General features: G+C 42.9%; 1 protein-coding gene across 1 annotated transcript in view; it reads left to right on the forward strand.

The window, feature by feature from the left end:
* Positions 1-18,126, forward strand: part of RTN4IP1 (reticulon 4 interacting protein 1) — a 52,438-nt gene that overhangs the window by 13,715 nt on the left and 20,597 nt on the right. Inside the window, exon 5 of the mRNA XM_052645833.1 lies at positions 14,971-15,019. Within this exon, the coding sequence (XP_052501793.1) occupies positions 14,971-15,019 (49 nt within the window). The remainder of the gene's footprint in view (positions 1-14,970; positions 15,020-18,126) is intronic.

Genomic DNA, 18,126 nt, shown 5'->3' on the forward strand with positions numbered 1-18,126 from the left:
AGCGGACAGGGCAAGGAGAAAGTGTACCTGCTTGAAGAACTCCTGGGGTTGGGAGGAAGTAGAGAAGGAAGGGTGCAGCCCTGGCCTGGCCAGTGTGCGGCGATGGGTCAGGTGTCGACCCATGACCTGTTTTCCAGGGAGCTCTGAGGGCTCAGCTAAAGGAATCAGTAGAAAACTCTTACCTAACCATTGGTGGTTTACAGATAGTTACCACCCACTCCCCCCACCCCCTGCCACCTAGAAAACTCTCTTGTGATGCCCTGGAACCTCAATTCCAGCCTGGCCAAGCAGCTGCAGGTGTTCTCGTGGGTCACAGCTGACCGAGCTGTCAGCCCAACAATACTCTTCAGTTTTTCCATTGTGACCTCTGGAGTCTCCAGCACGGTAAACCACTTTCATTATGCCCACTTTTTCCCTGGTTTCAGGGACATTAGACACCTTTAGTTTTCTTCTGGCCTTTTCGGCCAGTTCTTGTCTTTTTAAAGGCTCCCTTTATTTCTCCCCCACCCCTTTACCCACTACTGTTTTCTGGTCGTCCCCTCCTCTGTCTCCCAGGGTTCTCTCATCTGCTCCCAGCTTCTTTTTCTGTTTTGGTGATTGGCACACCCCTGTTTCCAACTCCAGCCTCTCCACTCAGTCCCATTCAGTTAAATGTTCCCTTTGTAGCTGAAACTCAACTTGTGCAGAACAAGACTTACTGACTACCACCCTGACTCTTCTTCTGTATGCCTACTGTCAGTTAACTGATTTTCCATAAGCCAGACTTGGTATTGTTCACCAACCCAGCTCCTCTCCCACTGCCGTGCTCTCCCTTATTGTCCATGTCATGTAAAATTTAGGATTGTTGTCGGAATTGGAAAAACGTCTTCCAGCTTTCTTCACAAGCTGTAAAATTCCAGGGCATCTCACGTTTTCTTGTGCACTGAATAAGCCCAAAATACATTTTGATTGACAACCTTCGTTAACTGTTGTTCAGTCGCTAAGTCATGTCCGGCTCTCTGTGACCCCATGGATTGTAGCACACAAGGCTCCTCTGTCCTCCAGTATCCTGGAGTTTGCTCAAATTCATGTCCATTGAGTCGGTGATGCCGTCTAACCATCTCATCCTCTGCAGCCTAATATCTTCCCTGTGAAAGTGAAAGTTGTGTCCGACTCTTTATGCCCTCATGGACCATGGGATTCTCCAGGCCAGAACACTGGAGTGGGTAGCTGTCCCCTTCTCCAGGGGATCTTCCCAACCCAGGGGTCGAACCCAGGTCTCCCACTTTGCAGGCAGATTCTTTACCAGCTGAGTCACCAGGGCAGCCCAAGAATACTGGAGTGGGTAGCCTATTCCTTCTCCAGCAGATCTTCCCGACCCAGGAATCGAACCAGGGTCTCCTGCATTGCAGATTCTTTACCAGCTGAGCTACCAGGGAAGCCCAAGAGTGGTGTTAAATGACAGAAATAATACAATTTAGTAGCAAGGGTGATGTCCTTTATTCAAGGGAAAACATTCCATGGGTTGGGAAGTGCAGTGCCTCACAAGCTCTCTTCCTGAGGAAATTTGGGCACAAGTGACATTTAGGCAGCCTTAGAAGTGGCAGCATGGAAACTGGGTATAGGGGGGTGATTTCCCTATAAGACTAGCCATTCCTCTGAACACCATGCACCTCAGATTGGGACTTGACCTCACAGTCTTCCAACTGAGATCACATACCTGGTTTCAGCACTCAGTGAAGCTCAGGTTCTTGATGTCTCATTGCAGAAAGAATTCAGTGAGAGACAAAGTAATAGGTAAGAAGTGGATTTATTTAAAGAGAAACACACTCCACAGACAGTGTGGGCCATCTCAGAATGTGAGTTGTTGGTTCAGTCACTCAGTTGTGTCTGACTCTTTGCTATCCCATGGACTGCAGCACACCAGTCTTCCCTGTCCTTCACCATCTCTTGGAGTTTGTTCAAACTTCTGTCCTTTGAGTCGGTGATACTGTCCAATGATCTCATCCGCTGTCACCTCCTTCTCCTGCCCTCAATTTTTCCCAGCATCAGGGTCTTCTCTAATGAGTCGTCTCTTTGCATCAGGTGGACAAAGTATCGGAGTTTCAGCTTTAGCATCAGTCCTTCCAATGAACACCCAGGACTGATCTCCTTAGGATGTACTGGTTGGATCTCCTTGCAGTCCAAGGGACTCTCAAGAGTCTTCTCCAACACCACAGTTCAAAAGCATCAATTCTTCTGCGTTCAGCTTTCTTTATAGTCCGACTCTTACATCCATACATGAGCACTGGAAAAACCATAGCCTTGACTAGACGGACCTTTGTTGGCAAAGTAATGCCTCTGCTTTTTAATATGCTGTCTAGATTGGTCCAGAGAAGGCAGTGGCAACCCACTCCAGTATTCTTGCCTGTAAAATCCCATGGATGGAGGAGCCTGGTGGGCTGCAGTCCATGGGGTTGCAAAGAGTTGGACATGACTAAGCGACTTCACTTTCACTTTTCACTTTCATATATTGGAGAAGGAAATGACAACCCACTCCAGTGTTCTTGCCTGGAGAATCTCAGGGACGGGGGAGCATGGTGGGCTCCCGCCTCTGGGGTCGCATAGAGTTGGGCACGACAGCAACTTAGCAGTAGCAACAGCTAGGCTGGTCATAACTTTCTTCCAAGGAGTAAGCATCTTTTAATTTCGTGGCTGCAGTCACCATCGTGATTTTGGAGTCTCCCCAAAATAAAGTCTGTCACTGTTTCCACTGTTTCCCCATCTATTTCCCATGAAGTGATGGGACCAGATGCCATGGTTTTCGTTTTCTGAATGTTGAGCTTTAAGCCAACTTTTTCACTCTCCTTTTTCACTTTCATCAAGAGGCTCTTTAGTTCTTCTTCGCTTTCTGCCGAAAGGGTACTGTCATCTGCCTATCTGAGGTTATTGATATTTCTCCCAGCAATCTTGATTTCAGCTTGTGCTTCATCGAGCCCAGTGTTTCTCATGATGTACTCTGCCTATAAGTTAAATAAGCAGGGTGACAATATACAACCTTGATGTATTCCTTTCCCTATTTGGAACCAGTCTGTTGTTCCATGTCCACTTCTAACTGTTGCTTCCTGACCTGCATACAGATTTCTCAAGAGGCAGGTCAGGTGGTCTAATATTCCCATCTCTTTCAGAATTTTCCACAGTTTCTTGTGATCCACACAGTCAAAGGCTTTGGCATAGTCAATAAAGCAGAAATAGGTGTTTTTCTGGAACTCTCTTGCTTTTTCCATGCTCCAGCGGATGTTGGCAATTTGATCTCTGGTTCCTCTGCCTTTTCTAAAACCAGCTTGAACATCTGGAAGCTCACGGTTCACGTATTGCTGAAGCCTGGCTTGGAGAATTTTGAGCATTACTTTTCTAGCGTGTGAGATGAGTGCAATTGTGTGGTAGTTTGAGCATTCTTTTGCATTGCCTTTCTTTGGGATTGGAATGAAAACTGCCCTTTTCCAGTCCTGTGGCCACTGCTGAGTTTTCCAAATGTGCTGGCATATTGAGTGCAGCACTTTCACAGCATCATCTTTTAGGATTTGAAATAGCTCAACTGGAATTCCATCACCTCCACTAGCTTTGTTCGTAGTGATGCTTCCTAAGGCCCACTTGACTTCACATTCCAGGATGTCTGGCTCTACGTGATGATCACACCATCATGATTATCTGGGTCGTGAAAATCTTTTTTGTGCAGTTCTTCTGTGTATTCTTGCCACGTCTTCTTAATATCTTCTGCTTCTGTCAGGTCCATACCATTTCTGTCCTTTACTGATAGAATGTGGTCCACTGGACAGGGGAATGGCAAACCACTTCAGTATTCTCGCCTTGAGAGCCCCATGAACAGTGTTTTCCTTCACTGCTCATAGAATCCATTGCTAGGTACCATGACATTCAGTCTTACCATAATAAAATGCCATGCATGGTACCTTGTTGTGTTGACGTAGTGGGAAGTAGAAATATTCTTGGAAGGCGTTCTTAGACCAGAGCAGCCTGTAGTAACTCAGAAATTACTGTGCACCACGTCAATATTTCCCACTGAACCCAAAGCAATGGTATTTTTTCAAATCAAATGTAGTGTCACCTGGCAAGAGAGGAAATGTTGATTTAAGGGAGGGGAAGGCAGGAGTGGAAAGAGACAGCAGTTTTAACTGATTGTGGTTAGTAGGGGAAGAAAAATAATTTCCCCATACTCCTCTGAGTTCTCTACTGAGTCTTCTGTAATAAAAGATTAACAAGAGAAAAACAAACAAATTTATTAACATGTATGCCTCTTGTATACATGAGAGATGCCCCCAAGAAGAGTGAGTTACTCAAGGAGTTAGCTTAGAATTCAGGCTAAAATGCTGTCTTAAAGCTCAAGATAAAAGTACAGGGAAGGCTAGTTGTGGAAAGTATACCAGGAAAAGCAAGAATAAAATTCGTTATGCTAATTTAAGTTGGTGACTTCTCCCTTGATAAGGATCTAAAGTTATCTCCAGGGATTAACCTTTGTCCTTCCTGGTAAAGAGCAGAGGAGCTCTTTTCTAAACTTCTGTCCTGCTTTTAGGCAAATAGGAGTTCAGAGATTTCTTTCATCTGCATCTCAGATGCCTTCAGCTCAGAATAATCCTTATGCCTATATTTTGGGGTGCCATGTTTATCAGCATATCTTACTTTTGTAAGTTTTACAAAAGCACGTATGTGTTACTTGAAAACTCAGTTCACCTCTTGGTAGGTGTCAAGTCAAAAGACACAACCAAGCCAAACTTCAGGAGAAGGAAGGATTTATTACTAGCAAGTAAAGACGATACTGAGGTCTATCACAAACAGTATTGCTCTTTAAAGCATTGGACCTTGCTTCTATCACCAGTCACATCCACAACTGGGTATTGTTTTTGCTTTGGCTCCATCCCTTCATTCTTTCTGGAGTTATTTCTCCACTGATCTCCAGTAGCATATTGGGCACCTACCGACCTGGTAAGTTCATCTTTCAGTGTCCTATCTTTTTGCGTTTTCATACTGTTCATGGGGTTCTCAAGGCAAGAATCCTGAAGTGGTTTGCCATTCCCTTCTCCAGTGGACCACATTCTGTCAGACCTCTCCACTATGACCTGTCTGTCTTGGGTGGCCCCACATGGCATGGCCTAGTTTCATTGAGTTAGACAAGGCTGTGGTCCATGTGATCAGATTGGCTAGTTCACTGAGATTGTGGTTTCAGTCTGTCTGCCCTCTGATGCCCTCTCTCAGTGCCTATCATCTTACTTGGGTTTCTCATACCTTGGATGTGGGGTATCTCCTCATGGCCGCGCCTACTGACCTTGGACATGGGGTATTTCCTCTTAGCCACTTGCCACTCCAGTGCTGTGCAATAGAAGCAAGGTCTGATGCTGTAAAGAGCAATTGCATAGGAACCTGGAATGTCAAGTCCATGAATCAAGGCAAATTGGAAGTGGTCAAACAGGAGATGGCAAGACTGAACGTTGACATTTCGGGAATCAGAAACTAGAATGGACTGGAATGGGTGATTTTTAATGCAGATGACCATTATATCTACTACTGTGGGCAAGAATCTCTTAGAAATGGGGTAGCCATCATAGTTAACAGAAAAGTCCAAAATGCAGTACTTGAATGCAATCTCAAAAACAACAGACAGATCTCTGTTCATTTCCAAGGCAAACCATTCTATCCAAATCCAAGTTTGGATTACCATGGTATAGAATGATTTGCCTTGGAAATGAACAGAGATCTGACTAGTAATGCTGAAGAAGCTGAAGTTGAACGGTTCTATGAAGACCTATAAGACCTTTTGGAACCCCCAAAAGATGTCCTTTTCATTATAGGGGACTGAAATGCAAAAGTAGGAAGTCAAGAAACACCTGGAGTAACAGATAAATTTGGCCTTGGAGTACAGAATGAAAGCAGGGCAATAGAGTTTTGCCAAGAGAACGCACTGGCCATAGCAAATGCCCTCTTCCAACAACACAAGAGAAGACTCTACACGTGGACATCACCAGGTGGTCAACACCGAAATCAGATTGATTATATTCTTTGCAGCCAAAGGTGAAGAAACTCTATACAGTCAACAAAAAAAAAGACAGGGAGCTGGCTGTGGCTAAGATCATGAACTCCTTATTGCCAAATTCAGACTGAAATTGAAGAAAGTGGGGAAAACCACTAGACCATTCAGGTATGACCTAAATTTAATGTCTTACAATTATACAGTGGAAGTGAGCAATAGATTTAAGGGACTAGATCTGATAGAGTGCCTAATGAACTATGGATGGAGGTTTGTGACATTGTACAGGAGACACGGATCAAGACCATCCCCAAGAAAAAGAAATGCAAAAAAGCAAAATGGCTGTCTGGGGAGGCCTTAGGAATAGCTGTGAAAAGAAGAGAAGCGAAAAGCAAAGGAGAAAAGGGAAAATATACCCATTTGAATGCAGAGTTCCAAAGAATAGCAAGGAGAGATAAGAAAGCCTTCCTCAGTGATAAGTGCAAAGAAATAGAGGAAAACAATTCAATGGGAATGACTAGAGATCTCTTCAGGAAAATTGATACCAAGGGAACATTTCATGCAAAGATGGGCTCAACAAAGGACAGAATTGGTATGGACCTAACAGAAGCAGAAGAGATTAAGAAGAATACACAGAAGAACTATACAAAAAAGATCTCCACGGCCCAGATAATCACGATGGTGTGATCACTCATGTAGAGCCAGACATCCTGGAATGTGAAGTCAAGTGGACCTTAGGAAGCCACTGCGAACAAAGCTAGTAGAGGTGATGGAACTCCAGTTGAGCTATTTCAAATCCTGAAAGATGATGCTGTGAAAGTGCTGCAGTCAATATGCCAGCAAATTTGGAAAACTCAGCAGTGGCCACAGGACTGGAAAAGGTCAGTTTTCATTCTAGTCCCAAAGAAGTTCAGTTCAGTCGCTCAGTCGTGTCCGACTCTTTGTGACCCCATGAATCGCAGCACTCCAGGCCTCCCTGTCCATCACCTTCTCCTGGAGTTTACTCAAACTCACGTCCGACGAGTCAGTGATGCCATCCAGCCATCTCATCCTCTGTCGTCCCCTTTTCCTCCTGCCCCCAATCCCTCCCAGCATCAGGGTCTCTTCCAATGAGTCAACTCTTCGCATGAGGTGGCCAAAGTACTGGAGCTTCAGCTTCAGCATCATTGCTTCCAAAGAACACCCAGGGCTGATCTCCTTCAGAATGGACTGGTTGGATCTCCTGGCAGTCCAAGGGACCCTCAAGAGTCTTCTCCAACACCACAGTTCAAAAGCATCAATTCTTCGGTGCTCAGCTTTCTTCACAGTCCGACTCTCACATCCACACATGACCACTGGAAAAACCGTAGCCTTGACTAGATGGACCCTTGTTGACAAAGTAATGTCTCTGGTTTTTCAGTATGCTATCTAGGTTGGTCATAACTTTTCTTCCAAGGAGTAAGCATCTTTTAATTTCATGGCTGCAATCACCATCTGCAGTGATTTTGGAGCTCCTCAAAATAAAGTCTGCCACTGTTTCCACTATTTCCCCATCTATTTCCCATGAAGTGATGGGACCAAATGCCATGATCTTCGTTTTCCGAATGTTGAGCTTTAAGCCAGCTTTTTCACTCTCCTCTTTCACTTTCATCAAGAGGCTCTTTAGTTTCTCTTCACTTTCTGCCATAAGGGTGGTGTCATCTGCATATCTTAATGCCAAAGAATGCTCAAACCACCACACAATTGCACTCATCTCACACACTAGTAAAGTAATGCTCAAAATTCTCCAAGCCAAGTTTCAACAATATGTGGACTGTGAACTTCCTGATGTTCAAGCTGGTTTTAGAAAAGGCAGAGGAACCAGAGATCAAATTGCCAACATCTGATGGATCATTGAAAAAGCAAGAGAGTTCCAGAAAAATATCTATTTCTGCTTTATTGACTATGCCAAAGCTTTGATTGAGTGGATCACAACAAACTGTGGAAAATTCTGAGATGGGAATACGAGACCACCTGACCTGCCTCTTGAGAAACCTATATGCAGGTCAGGAAGCAACAGTTAGAACTGGACATGGAACAACAGACTAGTTCCAAATAGGGAAAGGAATATGTCAAGGCTGTATATTGTCACCCTGCTAATTTAACTTATATGCAGAGTACATCATGAGAAATTCTGGCTGGATGAAGCACAAGCTGGAATTAAGATTGCTGGAAGAGATCAATAACCTCAGATATGCAGATGACACCACCCTTATGGCAGAAAATGAAGAAGAACCTTTGATGAAAGTGAAAGAGGAGAGTGGAAACTGTTGGTTTAAAGCTCAGCATTCAGAAAACTAAGATCATGGCGTCTGGTCCCATCACTTCATGGCAAATAGATAGGAAAACGGTGGAAACAGTGACAGACTTTATTTTGGGGGGCTCCAAAATCACTACAGATGGTGACTTGCAGCCATGAAATTAAAAGACACTTACTCTTTGGAAGGAAATTATGACCAACCTAGATAGCATATTAAAAAGCAGAGATGTTACTTTGCCAACGAAGGTCTGTCTAGTCAAGGCTATGGTTTTTCCATAAGTCATGTATGGATGTGAGAGTTTGACTATAAAGAAAGCTGAGCACCAAAGAGTTGATTCTTTTGAACTGTGGTGTTGAAGAAGGCTCTTGGGAGTCTGTTGGACTGCAAGGAGATCTAATCAGTCCATCCTAAAGGAGATTGGTCTTGAGTGTCTTATTGGAAGGACTGATGTTGAAGCTGATACTCCAATACTTTGGCCACCTGATGCAAAGAGCTGACTCATTTGAAAAGACTGATTCTGGGAAAGATTGAAGGCAAGAGGATAAGGGAACAACAGAGGATGAGATGGTTGGATGGTATCACCGAGTCAATGGACATGAGTTTGAGTAAAGTTGGGAGTTGGTGATGGACGGAGGCCTGGCGTGCTGGGGTCCATGGGGTCGCAAGGAATCAGACAAGACTGAGCAGCTGAACTGAACTGAGGTGAACTGATCACAAACAAAATTGGAAAAGTTTTAAGCTAAGAGAATGTGCATATTCATGTAGGGACTTGGCCTTCGAAGCGCTGATTGAGTACGATCACAAGAGCCAGAAAAGGTCGATATCATCATTCCTTCAGTTCAGTCGCTCAGTCATGACCTACTTTTGTGACCCCATGGACTGCAGCATGCCAGGCTTCCCTGTCCATCACCAACTCCCGGAGCATGCTCAAACTCATGTCCATTGTGTCACTGATGCCATCCAGCTATCTCATCCTGTGGTAGTTAAGCTCTTCCGGCTAATCTTTATCACTGAAACAACTGGGAGTCTTTACCTATGACATTGTAAACAACAACAGCAATTGACATTATCTTTGCTGTTATTCCATGGGATTCCCCTGGTGGCTCAGGTGATAAAGCGTCTGCCCAGAATGGGGGAGACCCAGGTTCAATCCCTGTGTTGGGAAGATCCCCTGGAGAAGGAAATGGCAACCCACTCCAGTATTCTTGCCTAGAAAATTGCATGGGTGGAGGAGCCTGGTGGGCTACAGTCCTTGGGATCGCAAAGAGTAGGACAGGACTGAGAAACTTCACTTTCACTTTCTTGCTATTGTTACCTTTCTTGCCTGATAAGAGTTATTTCTGCATTCTTTTGTTCCCTTGAAAGTGAAAGTGTTAGCCACTCAGTGGTGTCCGATTCTTTGCAACCCCATGGACTGTAGCCCACCAGACTCCTGTCCATGGAATCTCCAGGCAAGAATATTGGAGTGGGTTGCCGTTTCCTTCTCCAGGGGATCTTCCTGACCCAGGGCTTGAACCTGGTAATTACTGAGACCCGTTTGCTCTCTGTATAAGTCTGTTTCGATTTTTACACCTGAACATTTTTGTGCTACCTTTCCAGAGTAGAGAAAATGTTCTAGGACAAATATGTGTGCTGCACGCAATAAAGTGAGACAACTCCGCAAGGCCAGTTTTTCTGGCTCCCCACTTCATCTGGTCCTGGAGATCAGATGCTCTTTTCCCTCGGGCACAGGGCACAAACCTCTACCGAGGGTCTTGTGGCCAGCTTCATTGAAGAAGGTCAGAGAGTCCTTCCCGCATTTGCTGTTTCTCACATTCCTTCAGCTTAAAATATTCAATCTGCCAAGGTGCTGTGTTTGGGGGCGGCATGTCCTGAACCCTGTGAGTTCCAGGGAAGATCCTCCTCTCAACCATTCTCGTGGCGCCATCCCAAACGATCCTTCCCTCCATCTTACTCCTCCTGTTTGGCACCAGATGGAAGGAATCAATGTCTTGGGATGGTTCCCAATGCCTGTCCTGTTTGGGGAGCTGTGTTCCCAGTACCCCAGGTTGAAATGCTGAATACACGTCTCATAGAACCATTGTTATGAGGTTTTTGGTCCATTATGGGGTTAACTAAACCTTTTTAAAGGGCTACCTGGGCATCTTGCCAAGATGTATAAGTAGCTTTGTTTTCATGGGAAAATGTGTTTAAAGTTCCAAACAGCTAATTTACACATGAACTCTTCTGTAAGGTGGGGAATGTCTGCATGAATTAGGGAGGCTTGGAAGGAGGGGACACACAAACCCAGACTGTCTTGGTCGTGCTTGGTTGATTTGTTTTGTAGCTCTTTTTTCCTTATTCAAGTTGTTTCTCACTTACTCAAGGGAATAAATTTAGCATATTATGATCCGCTTTCTTTCACCCATTTCCCCCCGCCCCCCAGATTTAAGAGTTCTGGGTGAAACTAAAAAGAGTTTATGTGTTTTCTGTCTCATCCTTATTTCTTTAAAGACCACTTGTTTCTGCGGATGGAAGATTTAGCCATATTTAAATCAGCTCTGTTTCCGAGCCATTAGGACTTAATGAAGGGTACTCTGCTCTCGTGATGTGACTTTTATTTTTATTTCCATTATGACAAGTATGTGGTCTGGGGAGAGCAGTCGTGACGGTCATATAGTTCTATGTTAGGTGAAGAAACTAAATATAAGCTTAACTTAGATTGAAAATGCCAGTTCTTATTCATTAACTCCTGGAGTACCCCTCTGTGATTATCGTTCACTGCAGATGCATCTGAGGCCTAGAGGTTCAGTTAATGAGAGCATGGGGACTTGACCCCGGGTCTCTAGATACCCCGCCCTGGCGTTTGAAGACTTCTGGGGCTTAGCCAGAATATGGAAATTTGAAAGGCAATTCCCTACTTCTGGATTGCCTGCTGTTTTGTAGTGTGTTTCATGTATTTTTGATTTGTAAGGCGATTAGGGTGTGGATGCCATGTCTCGTAAGATTGTGATACTGAAAATGTGACTGTAGAGGCCTTAGGTGCCCAGATGCTGAATAGAGTGACTCGGTCACGTAAAGAAGTTGGCATTGCCTTAGTGCCTCAACGTATGTTTAGGGAGAGTGGAAAGATGGGCAGAAACGACAGAGGAAAATGAGAATCTAGGGTTTAAAGTGCATTAGAAGCTTAATAATTATTCATATTTTCTTCCCCCATATTTTTGTATTTGCCACAGTTCAGTTCCCACTGACTTCAAAAGAAGCTGGGCAAATGGACTTAGAGGAATGTGATTAAAATTATTGGCAATTTTGAATTGTAGTGCTTTTTGCAAAGATTATTTCCTGGGTACTTGCTGCTTATAAACCAACAAGCAATACAGCACACTTTTCTTCACCATGACATGGGCTTCTACTTCAGTGAAGTCTGAATGTATCTTGTGACTGTTACTGCAGCTGGAGTCTCAGTGTTCTGGTGACTATTACTGCAGCTGGGTAGAAAGTACTCCCACTCTATAGCACTGAAGTGAAGGGCCGCTGGGGGTCAGGGACAGCAGAATTTTCCCTTTTTATTGAAAGTGCTTTGAAGAGTACAAGAAGAGTTTGTTCAGTTATAGGGCTTCAAACCACAGAGTACTAGCTGACTTACTGTTGGCTTGAAAATAAATTTGCCTGCTGTCCAGTCTGAGGACTTTCCTTGTTTAAAGAAAAGTACAGGCCCTGGTTCAGCCTGCACAAAACATGGAGCTTGCAGGACCAGAGAATGGTGTGTCCCCAGGCTGCTTCACACACAGACCACTGTAGCAATTGGGCTTGTTCTTTGCCTGTTCTGCACTCACCGGCGCCATCCAGTGGCAATATCAGGAACTGAAGCTGCTAACGCAGAACCACACCCTCTTCCACCAAGCACCACTGAGAAACACAGTTTTGCTTTTTTATATGGAGGAGTGAGACTGTTTTGGATTAAGAGGTATTGAGGGGGGGGTGCGGGGGGGAAGCTATGATCTAAGAGCAATGAGGCTGGAGATGTGTCCGGCCATTGGTTCCCTGAGCAGCCATTGTATTTGTGTGTGTGTGTAAAAGTCGCTCAGTCGTGTCCCAACTCTTTGTGACCCCATGGCCTCTACGGTCTGTGGAATTCTTCAGGCCAGAATACTGGAGTGGGTAGCCTTTTCCTTCTCCAGGGGATCTTCCCAACCCAGGGATCGAACCCAGGTGTCCAGCATTGCAGGCAGATTCTTTACCAACTGAACCACAAGGGAAGCCATTGTACTTGGTATCCTCTTAATCCAGCATTCTTAGGGAGAGAACTAGAAATTCATTTCAAGCTTTTCTTTATTGGAAGAAACTTTAATGCAATTTTTCAAATAGCCAGATGACTCCCACATTTAGAGTAGTAGCAGTTGTTGTTAATTGTCAGATATAATGCTGATTTAAATGATTTTTTAAAAATAATTTATATTTTTATTTTTGGCTGTGCTGGGTTTTCATGGCTGAGTGCGGACTTTCTCTAGTTGTGGAGAGTGGAGGCTACTCTAGTTGCAATTCACAAGCTTCTCACTATGGAGCACAGGCTCAGTAGCTGTGGCACACAGGCTTAATTGCCCCATGATATGTGGAATCTTCCTGGACCAGGGATTGAACCTGTGTCCCCTGCATTGGCAGCCAGCTTCTTAACCTCTGGACCACCAGGGAAGTCCAATGATTTTAAAGTCAAGTAACATGGATCAGGCATCTGCTAGAGCGAGGGTAGTACGGCTAGTGCTGGGCGTATATAAGTCTCTGTCCTTGAGGCTTGCAGAATGGCTTGGGCAGCAAGCATATGAATGAAAGTTAAGAGCATGCCACGCGCAGCGTGGACATCAGGCTCAGGGCCATCTCTGAGGTATTGTTCAGACAAACAGGTATTGTTCACAAACCGTGAGCCTTTGCGGATAGGGAGATCTCAGCAGGCAGTGAAGGCATTTGAGAGCCTGAGACCTGGGCCAACATGCATGGGACTTGGGGTACATGCAAGGGGACCAGGGAGGCTCAGGTGGAGAGTCTGTTGTAGAAGTCGTTGAGAGGAAATCAGAGTTGCAAAAAGATAAGATTGTGAAGAACTTAAATGAGAGTTTGACCAAACTTATATTTCCAAAATAAGAGGGTAAAATATTCCATGGATGAACTAATTGTTGGATGTATCTGTGAAGCAGTCTGCCCCCCCCACCCCACCACCACCATTTAGGAAGCATTAAGGCTATTAAATGTGTGAATTGAAGGATTTTTGGAAGAGTGTATCTTTAAATTTTTTTTATTCTTTACAATTTATAATTCTGTGAAATTAAAAGTAACTTCTAAAAGGAGTATCCTTTCCAAAGAGACTTGTCTTAATTACATTTGATGGTGTTAGTTTCAAAAGGAATAGCTGACTGAAAAATATTACCAGTAATTTCTAAGATCCAAAGGGTGACAGTCAGCCTTCTGTGATTTGGGTAAGAGAGAAAAAAATACAACGAAAGTAGAGTTAAGATTATAAACACAATGTCTGTTCCAAGATCGGGTGTCCCTGCTTAAGGTAGGTGACAGAGTTCCCTGAGCTTTCCAGCAGCTGAGTCAAAGAGGGACCCATAGCCTGCAGTTACAACTTAGTCTTCAGAAAAAAAAATTTTTTTTTCCCCCCAGTGGGCACTCAATATGGCACTCCACAATTCTCATGAATTCTCTCAACAGTATCCCCTTAGCTAATGCAGTATCAGATATCAAATAGTAACTTTTTGTAATGTCTCTCAACCTAGACTGGTAACAGAACACCAAAGTGCAATTCATTACAGTTTTCTGAGGACTTGAATCTCTGTAGTCGGAGGAAGGGAGTTCACTGGAGCTCTAGCTTAATTCAAGAATGAAATGTAAGAATATGTAAAGCAGTGATTCTTTACTAGTGAGTCTCTTTTGAATCATACCTTCTTTGGGAACTTGGTGATAAGTCTGATGGATCCCCCTTCTCCCCAATGCACTTAGGCGTGGTCTTACCAAACTTTGCATGTTATTTGAGTCAGTTCACAGTTTCAGGGGGTTCACACCCTCACAGCCCTCAGCGGCACTCATCCACAAACCCCAGGCTGCACACCCTTGATCTGGAGAGGCAGGAAGACTACACACAGTAAGCAAACACGGTGAAAACCTGGAGCACAAGCATGTTTGCACTGATAAAACAGATTCATCTGCTTTAACAAGAAACCAAACTGAAGATAAGATTGGTTTCCCTTTATGAAAGCTGGTGAGCGTGATGGGACTTGTCTGAACAAAAGACGTTTATTCCACTTTGGCAAGAATGTGGTCAGGAATGTGATTTTTCTTAGAGAGCAACTGAATATTCTGTAGCACACTGAAAAGGATCCCAAAGCTTGCTCTTAGAAAGAAAGCTATAGTAATTTAAGCCTAGAAAAATTATAAGGCAAATGTTACCAACAACCATCTGAGCTACTTTAAAAATACAAATCATTGGTGTATTTGATATTTTGTATTCTTGGTAAAGAGTTCATAGTATGTCTAACTTTAAGCATTTATGGATTCTTGGTGAACCTGATAAATAAAAATCTTGTGTAATAGAATCTTGGGAAGCTGAATGTTTGTTTTGGGGATTATCTTTGAGCCAGTTACATGTTGAAAACATCTTGTTTGTTTATTCAGTTATGTTGGCTTAGTATCTTCATGATACTTTCTTTTGTGTTGCAGTGTTTTAATCCTGGGCGCTTCAGGTGGAGTTGGTACTTTTGCTATACAGGTAAGACAGTTTATCTTTTGACTAGGAAGATTATTATTTTCATAAATTAAAAAATTTATATATTGTGGATTACTTTTTCTTGAAAGCTGAGAGAAATTACATTCAGTGTGATTTCAGCTTGCCCTTCTAAGAAGGAAATTTTCTAAGGTAGAAGGAAGCATTAACCTTTCCAGTGGTTTAATATATGAATTAGTTTTGTAGACATCCTGTATAACAAATGGAGGAAAGCTTTCAGGGAGGAAGACCATGGGCAAGTGAAAATGGATTGAGGTTTGCAGTTAAGGCAATGGCAACCCACTCCAGTACTCTTGCCTGGAAAATCCTATGGACAGAGGAGCCTGGTAGGCTGCAGTCCATGGGGTCACTAAGAGTCGGACACGACTGAGCGACTTCACTTTCACTTCTCACTGTCATGCATTGGAGAAGGAAATGGCAACCCACTCCAGTGTTCTTGCCTGGAGAATCCCAGGGACGGGGGGGCCTGGTTGGCTGCCGTCTCTGGGGTCTCACAGAGTCGGACATGACTGAAGCGACTCAGCAGCAGCAGCAGAAGTTGATAAGCTAGTTCTAGAATGTACATATAAGACATGCAATAGACAGAATGCTGTGTAAAGATGGTAGAACTCACATCTACAGAATCCATGCAATCTTACCAGAATAGCAGCTGCCTTTTTTTTTTTTTTTGCATAAATGGGCAAGTGGAATCTAAAATCGTGTAGAATTTCAAGGGACCCCAAGATGCCAAACAATCTTGGCAAAAAAGGACAAAACTGGAGGACTCACACTTCTCAATTTTAAAACTTAGTTACGAAACTATAGAAGTCAGAACAGTGGCACTGGATTGGCTTTACCCCAAAAATGTTTTTGGTGTTAAAAAAAAAAAAGAAAGAAATAGGGAAAAAAAAAGAACTACAATAAAAAATATATATGTATTAAAAGCAAAAAAAAGTATTTTCATAAAGTTAGATATATAGATCAATGAAATAGAATTGAACATCCAGAAGTAAACCAGTATATCTATGACCAGTTGATTTTTGACTAGGGTGACAAGACAGTTAAACAGGGGAAAGAATAGTCTTTTCAATGAATGGTACTGAGGCAACTAGATATCCACATATAAAAGGATGAAGTTGGATCCCATCTCACATCCTATGTGAAAACTAGTTCAAGCTGGGTCAAAGACCTAAATATAAGAGCTAAAACCATAGAACTCATAAGAAAACATGGGAGTAAATCTTCATGCCTTGGATTTGGCAATAGATTCTTAGATATGACGCCAAGAGCACAAGTGAAAGGAGAAAGGAATCAGATGGATTGGACTTCATTAAATCTAAAACTTCTGTGCATCAAAGGATACTGTCAAGAAAGTAAAAAGCACACAGAATGAGAGCAGATATTTACAAATCATTTATCTAATAAGGATACACTATACAGAATATGTAAAGAACTCTTAACAGCTCAACAACAGAAAGACAACCCAGTTAAAATATTAGCAAAGGACTTGAGTAGACACTTCTTGAAAGAAAATCTAAAAATGGGCAGTAAGCCCATGAAAAAGTGTTTAACGTCATTCGTCGTTAGGGAAATGCAAATCAAAACCACAGTGAATGATTGACTTAAGGAGACGTGGTATTTATGTGTGTCTGTATCTATGTATCTGTATATACAGCCCCCCCCCCACACACAATGCATATTACTAGCCATGTTGCTATTTGTAGCAACATGGATGGACCTAAAGAAATTATGCTTAGTGAAATAAGTCAGAGAAGGATAAATACTATATGATATCATTTATATATGAAATCTAAAAATATATAATACAAATGAACCTATATACAAAACAGAAACAGAGTCAAAGACATAGAAACCAAACATGGTTACCAAAGGGAAGAGGCGGGGAGGGACAGATTAAGACTGTAGAGTCAATAGATACAGATGGAGAAACAGTGGAAACTGTCAGACTTTATTTTTTTGGGCTCCAAAATCACTGCAGATGGTGACTGCAGCCATGAAATTAAAAGACGCTTACTCCTTGGAAGGAAAGTTATGACCAACCTAGATAGTATATTGAAAAGCAGAGATAATACTTTGTCAACAAAGTTACGTCTAGTCAAGGCTATGGTTTTTCCAGTGGTCATGTATGGATGTGAGAGTTGGACTGTGAAGAAGGCTGAGCGCCGAAGAATTGATGCGTTTGAACTATGGTGTTGGAGAAGACTCTCGAGAGTCCCTTGGACTGCAAGGAGATCCAGCCAGTCCATTCTGAAGGAGATCAGCCCTGGGATTTCTTTGGAAGGAATGATGCTAAAGCTGAAACTCCAGTACTTTGGCCACCTCATGCGAAGAGTTGACTCATTGGAAAAGACTTTGATGCTGGGAGGGATTGAGGGCAGGAGGAGAAGGGGACGACAGAGGATGAGATGGCTGGATGGCATCACTGACTTGATGGACGCAAGTCTGAGTGAACTCCGGGAGTTGGTGATGGACAGGGAGGCCTGGTGTGCTGCGATTCATGGGGTCACAGAGTCGGACCCGACTGAGTGACTGAACTGACTGACTGACTATACATAAAATATATAAGCAACAAGGATTTACTGTATAGCACAGGGAATTATACCTAATAACTTATAATGGAATATAGTATGCAAAAAACCCCACAAAACCCTGAATACCTGAAATTAACATTGTAAATCAACTATATTTCAGTTTGAAAAAAAGACGACAGTGAGGTAGCACTTCACACCTACTAGGATGGCTATTAAAAAAATGGAAATAGCAGTGTTGGCAAGGATGTAAAGAAATTGAAACCCTTATATAGTGCTAGTGGGAATGTAAAATGATGCAGCCACAGTGGAAAACAATTTGGCAGTTTCTTAAAATTCTTAATTCTGTATTAAACTTAGAATTACCTGTGATCCAGCAGTTCCATTCCTAGGTGTATACTTGAGAGAAATGAAAATCTATGTTCAAGCAAAAACTTACATACAAATTTTCATTTGCAACATCAGTATTCATAATAGTCAAAGAAACAGAAACAACGGTAGTGTCTATCACCTAATGAGTGGAAAAACAAAATGTGGTGTATATATACACAAGGGAATGTTATT

Source organism: Budorcas taxicolor, chromosome 9, assembly GCF_023091745.1.
Source record: "Budorcas taxicolor isolate Tak-1 chromosome 9, Takin1.1, whole genome shotgun sequence".
In the NCBI taxonomy this organism is placed as follows: domain Eukaryota; kingdom Metazoa; phylum Chordata; class Mammalia; order Artiodactyla; family Bovidae; genus Budorcas; species Budorcas taxicolor.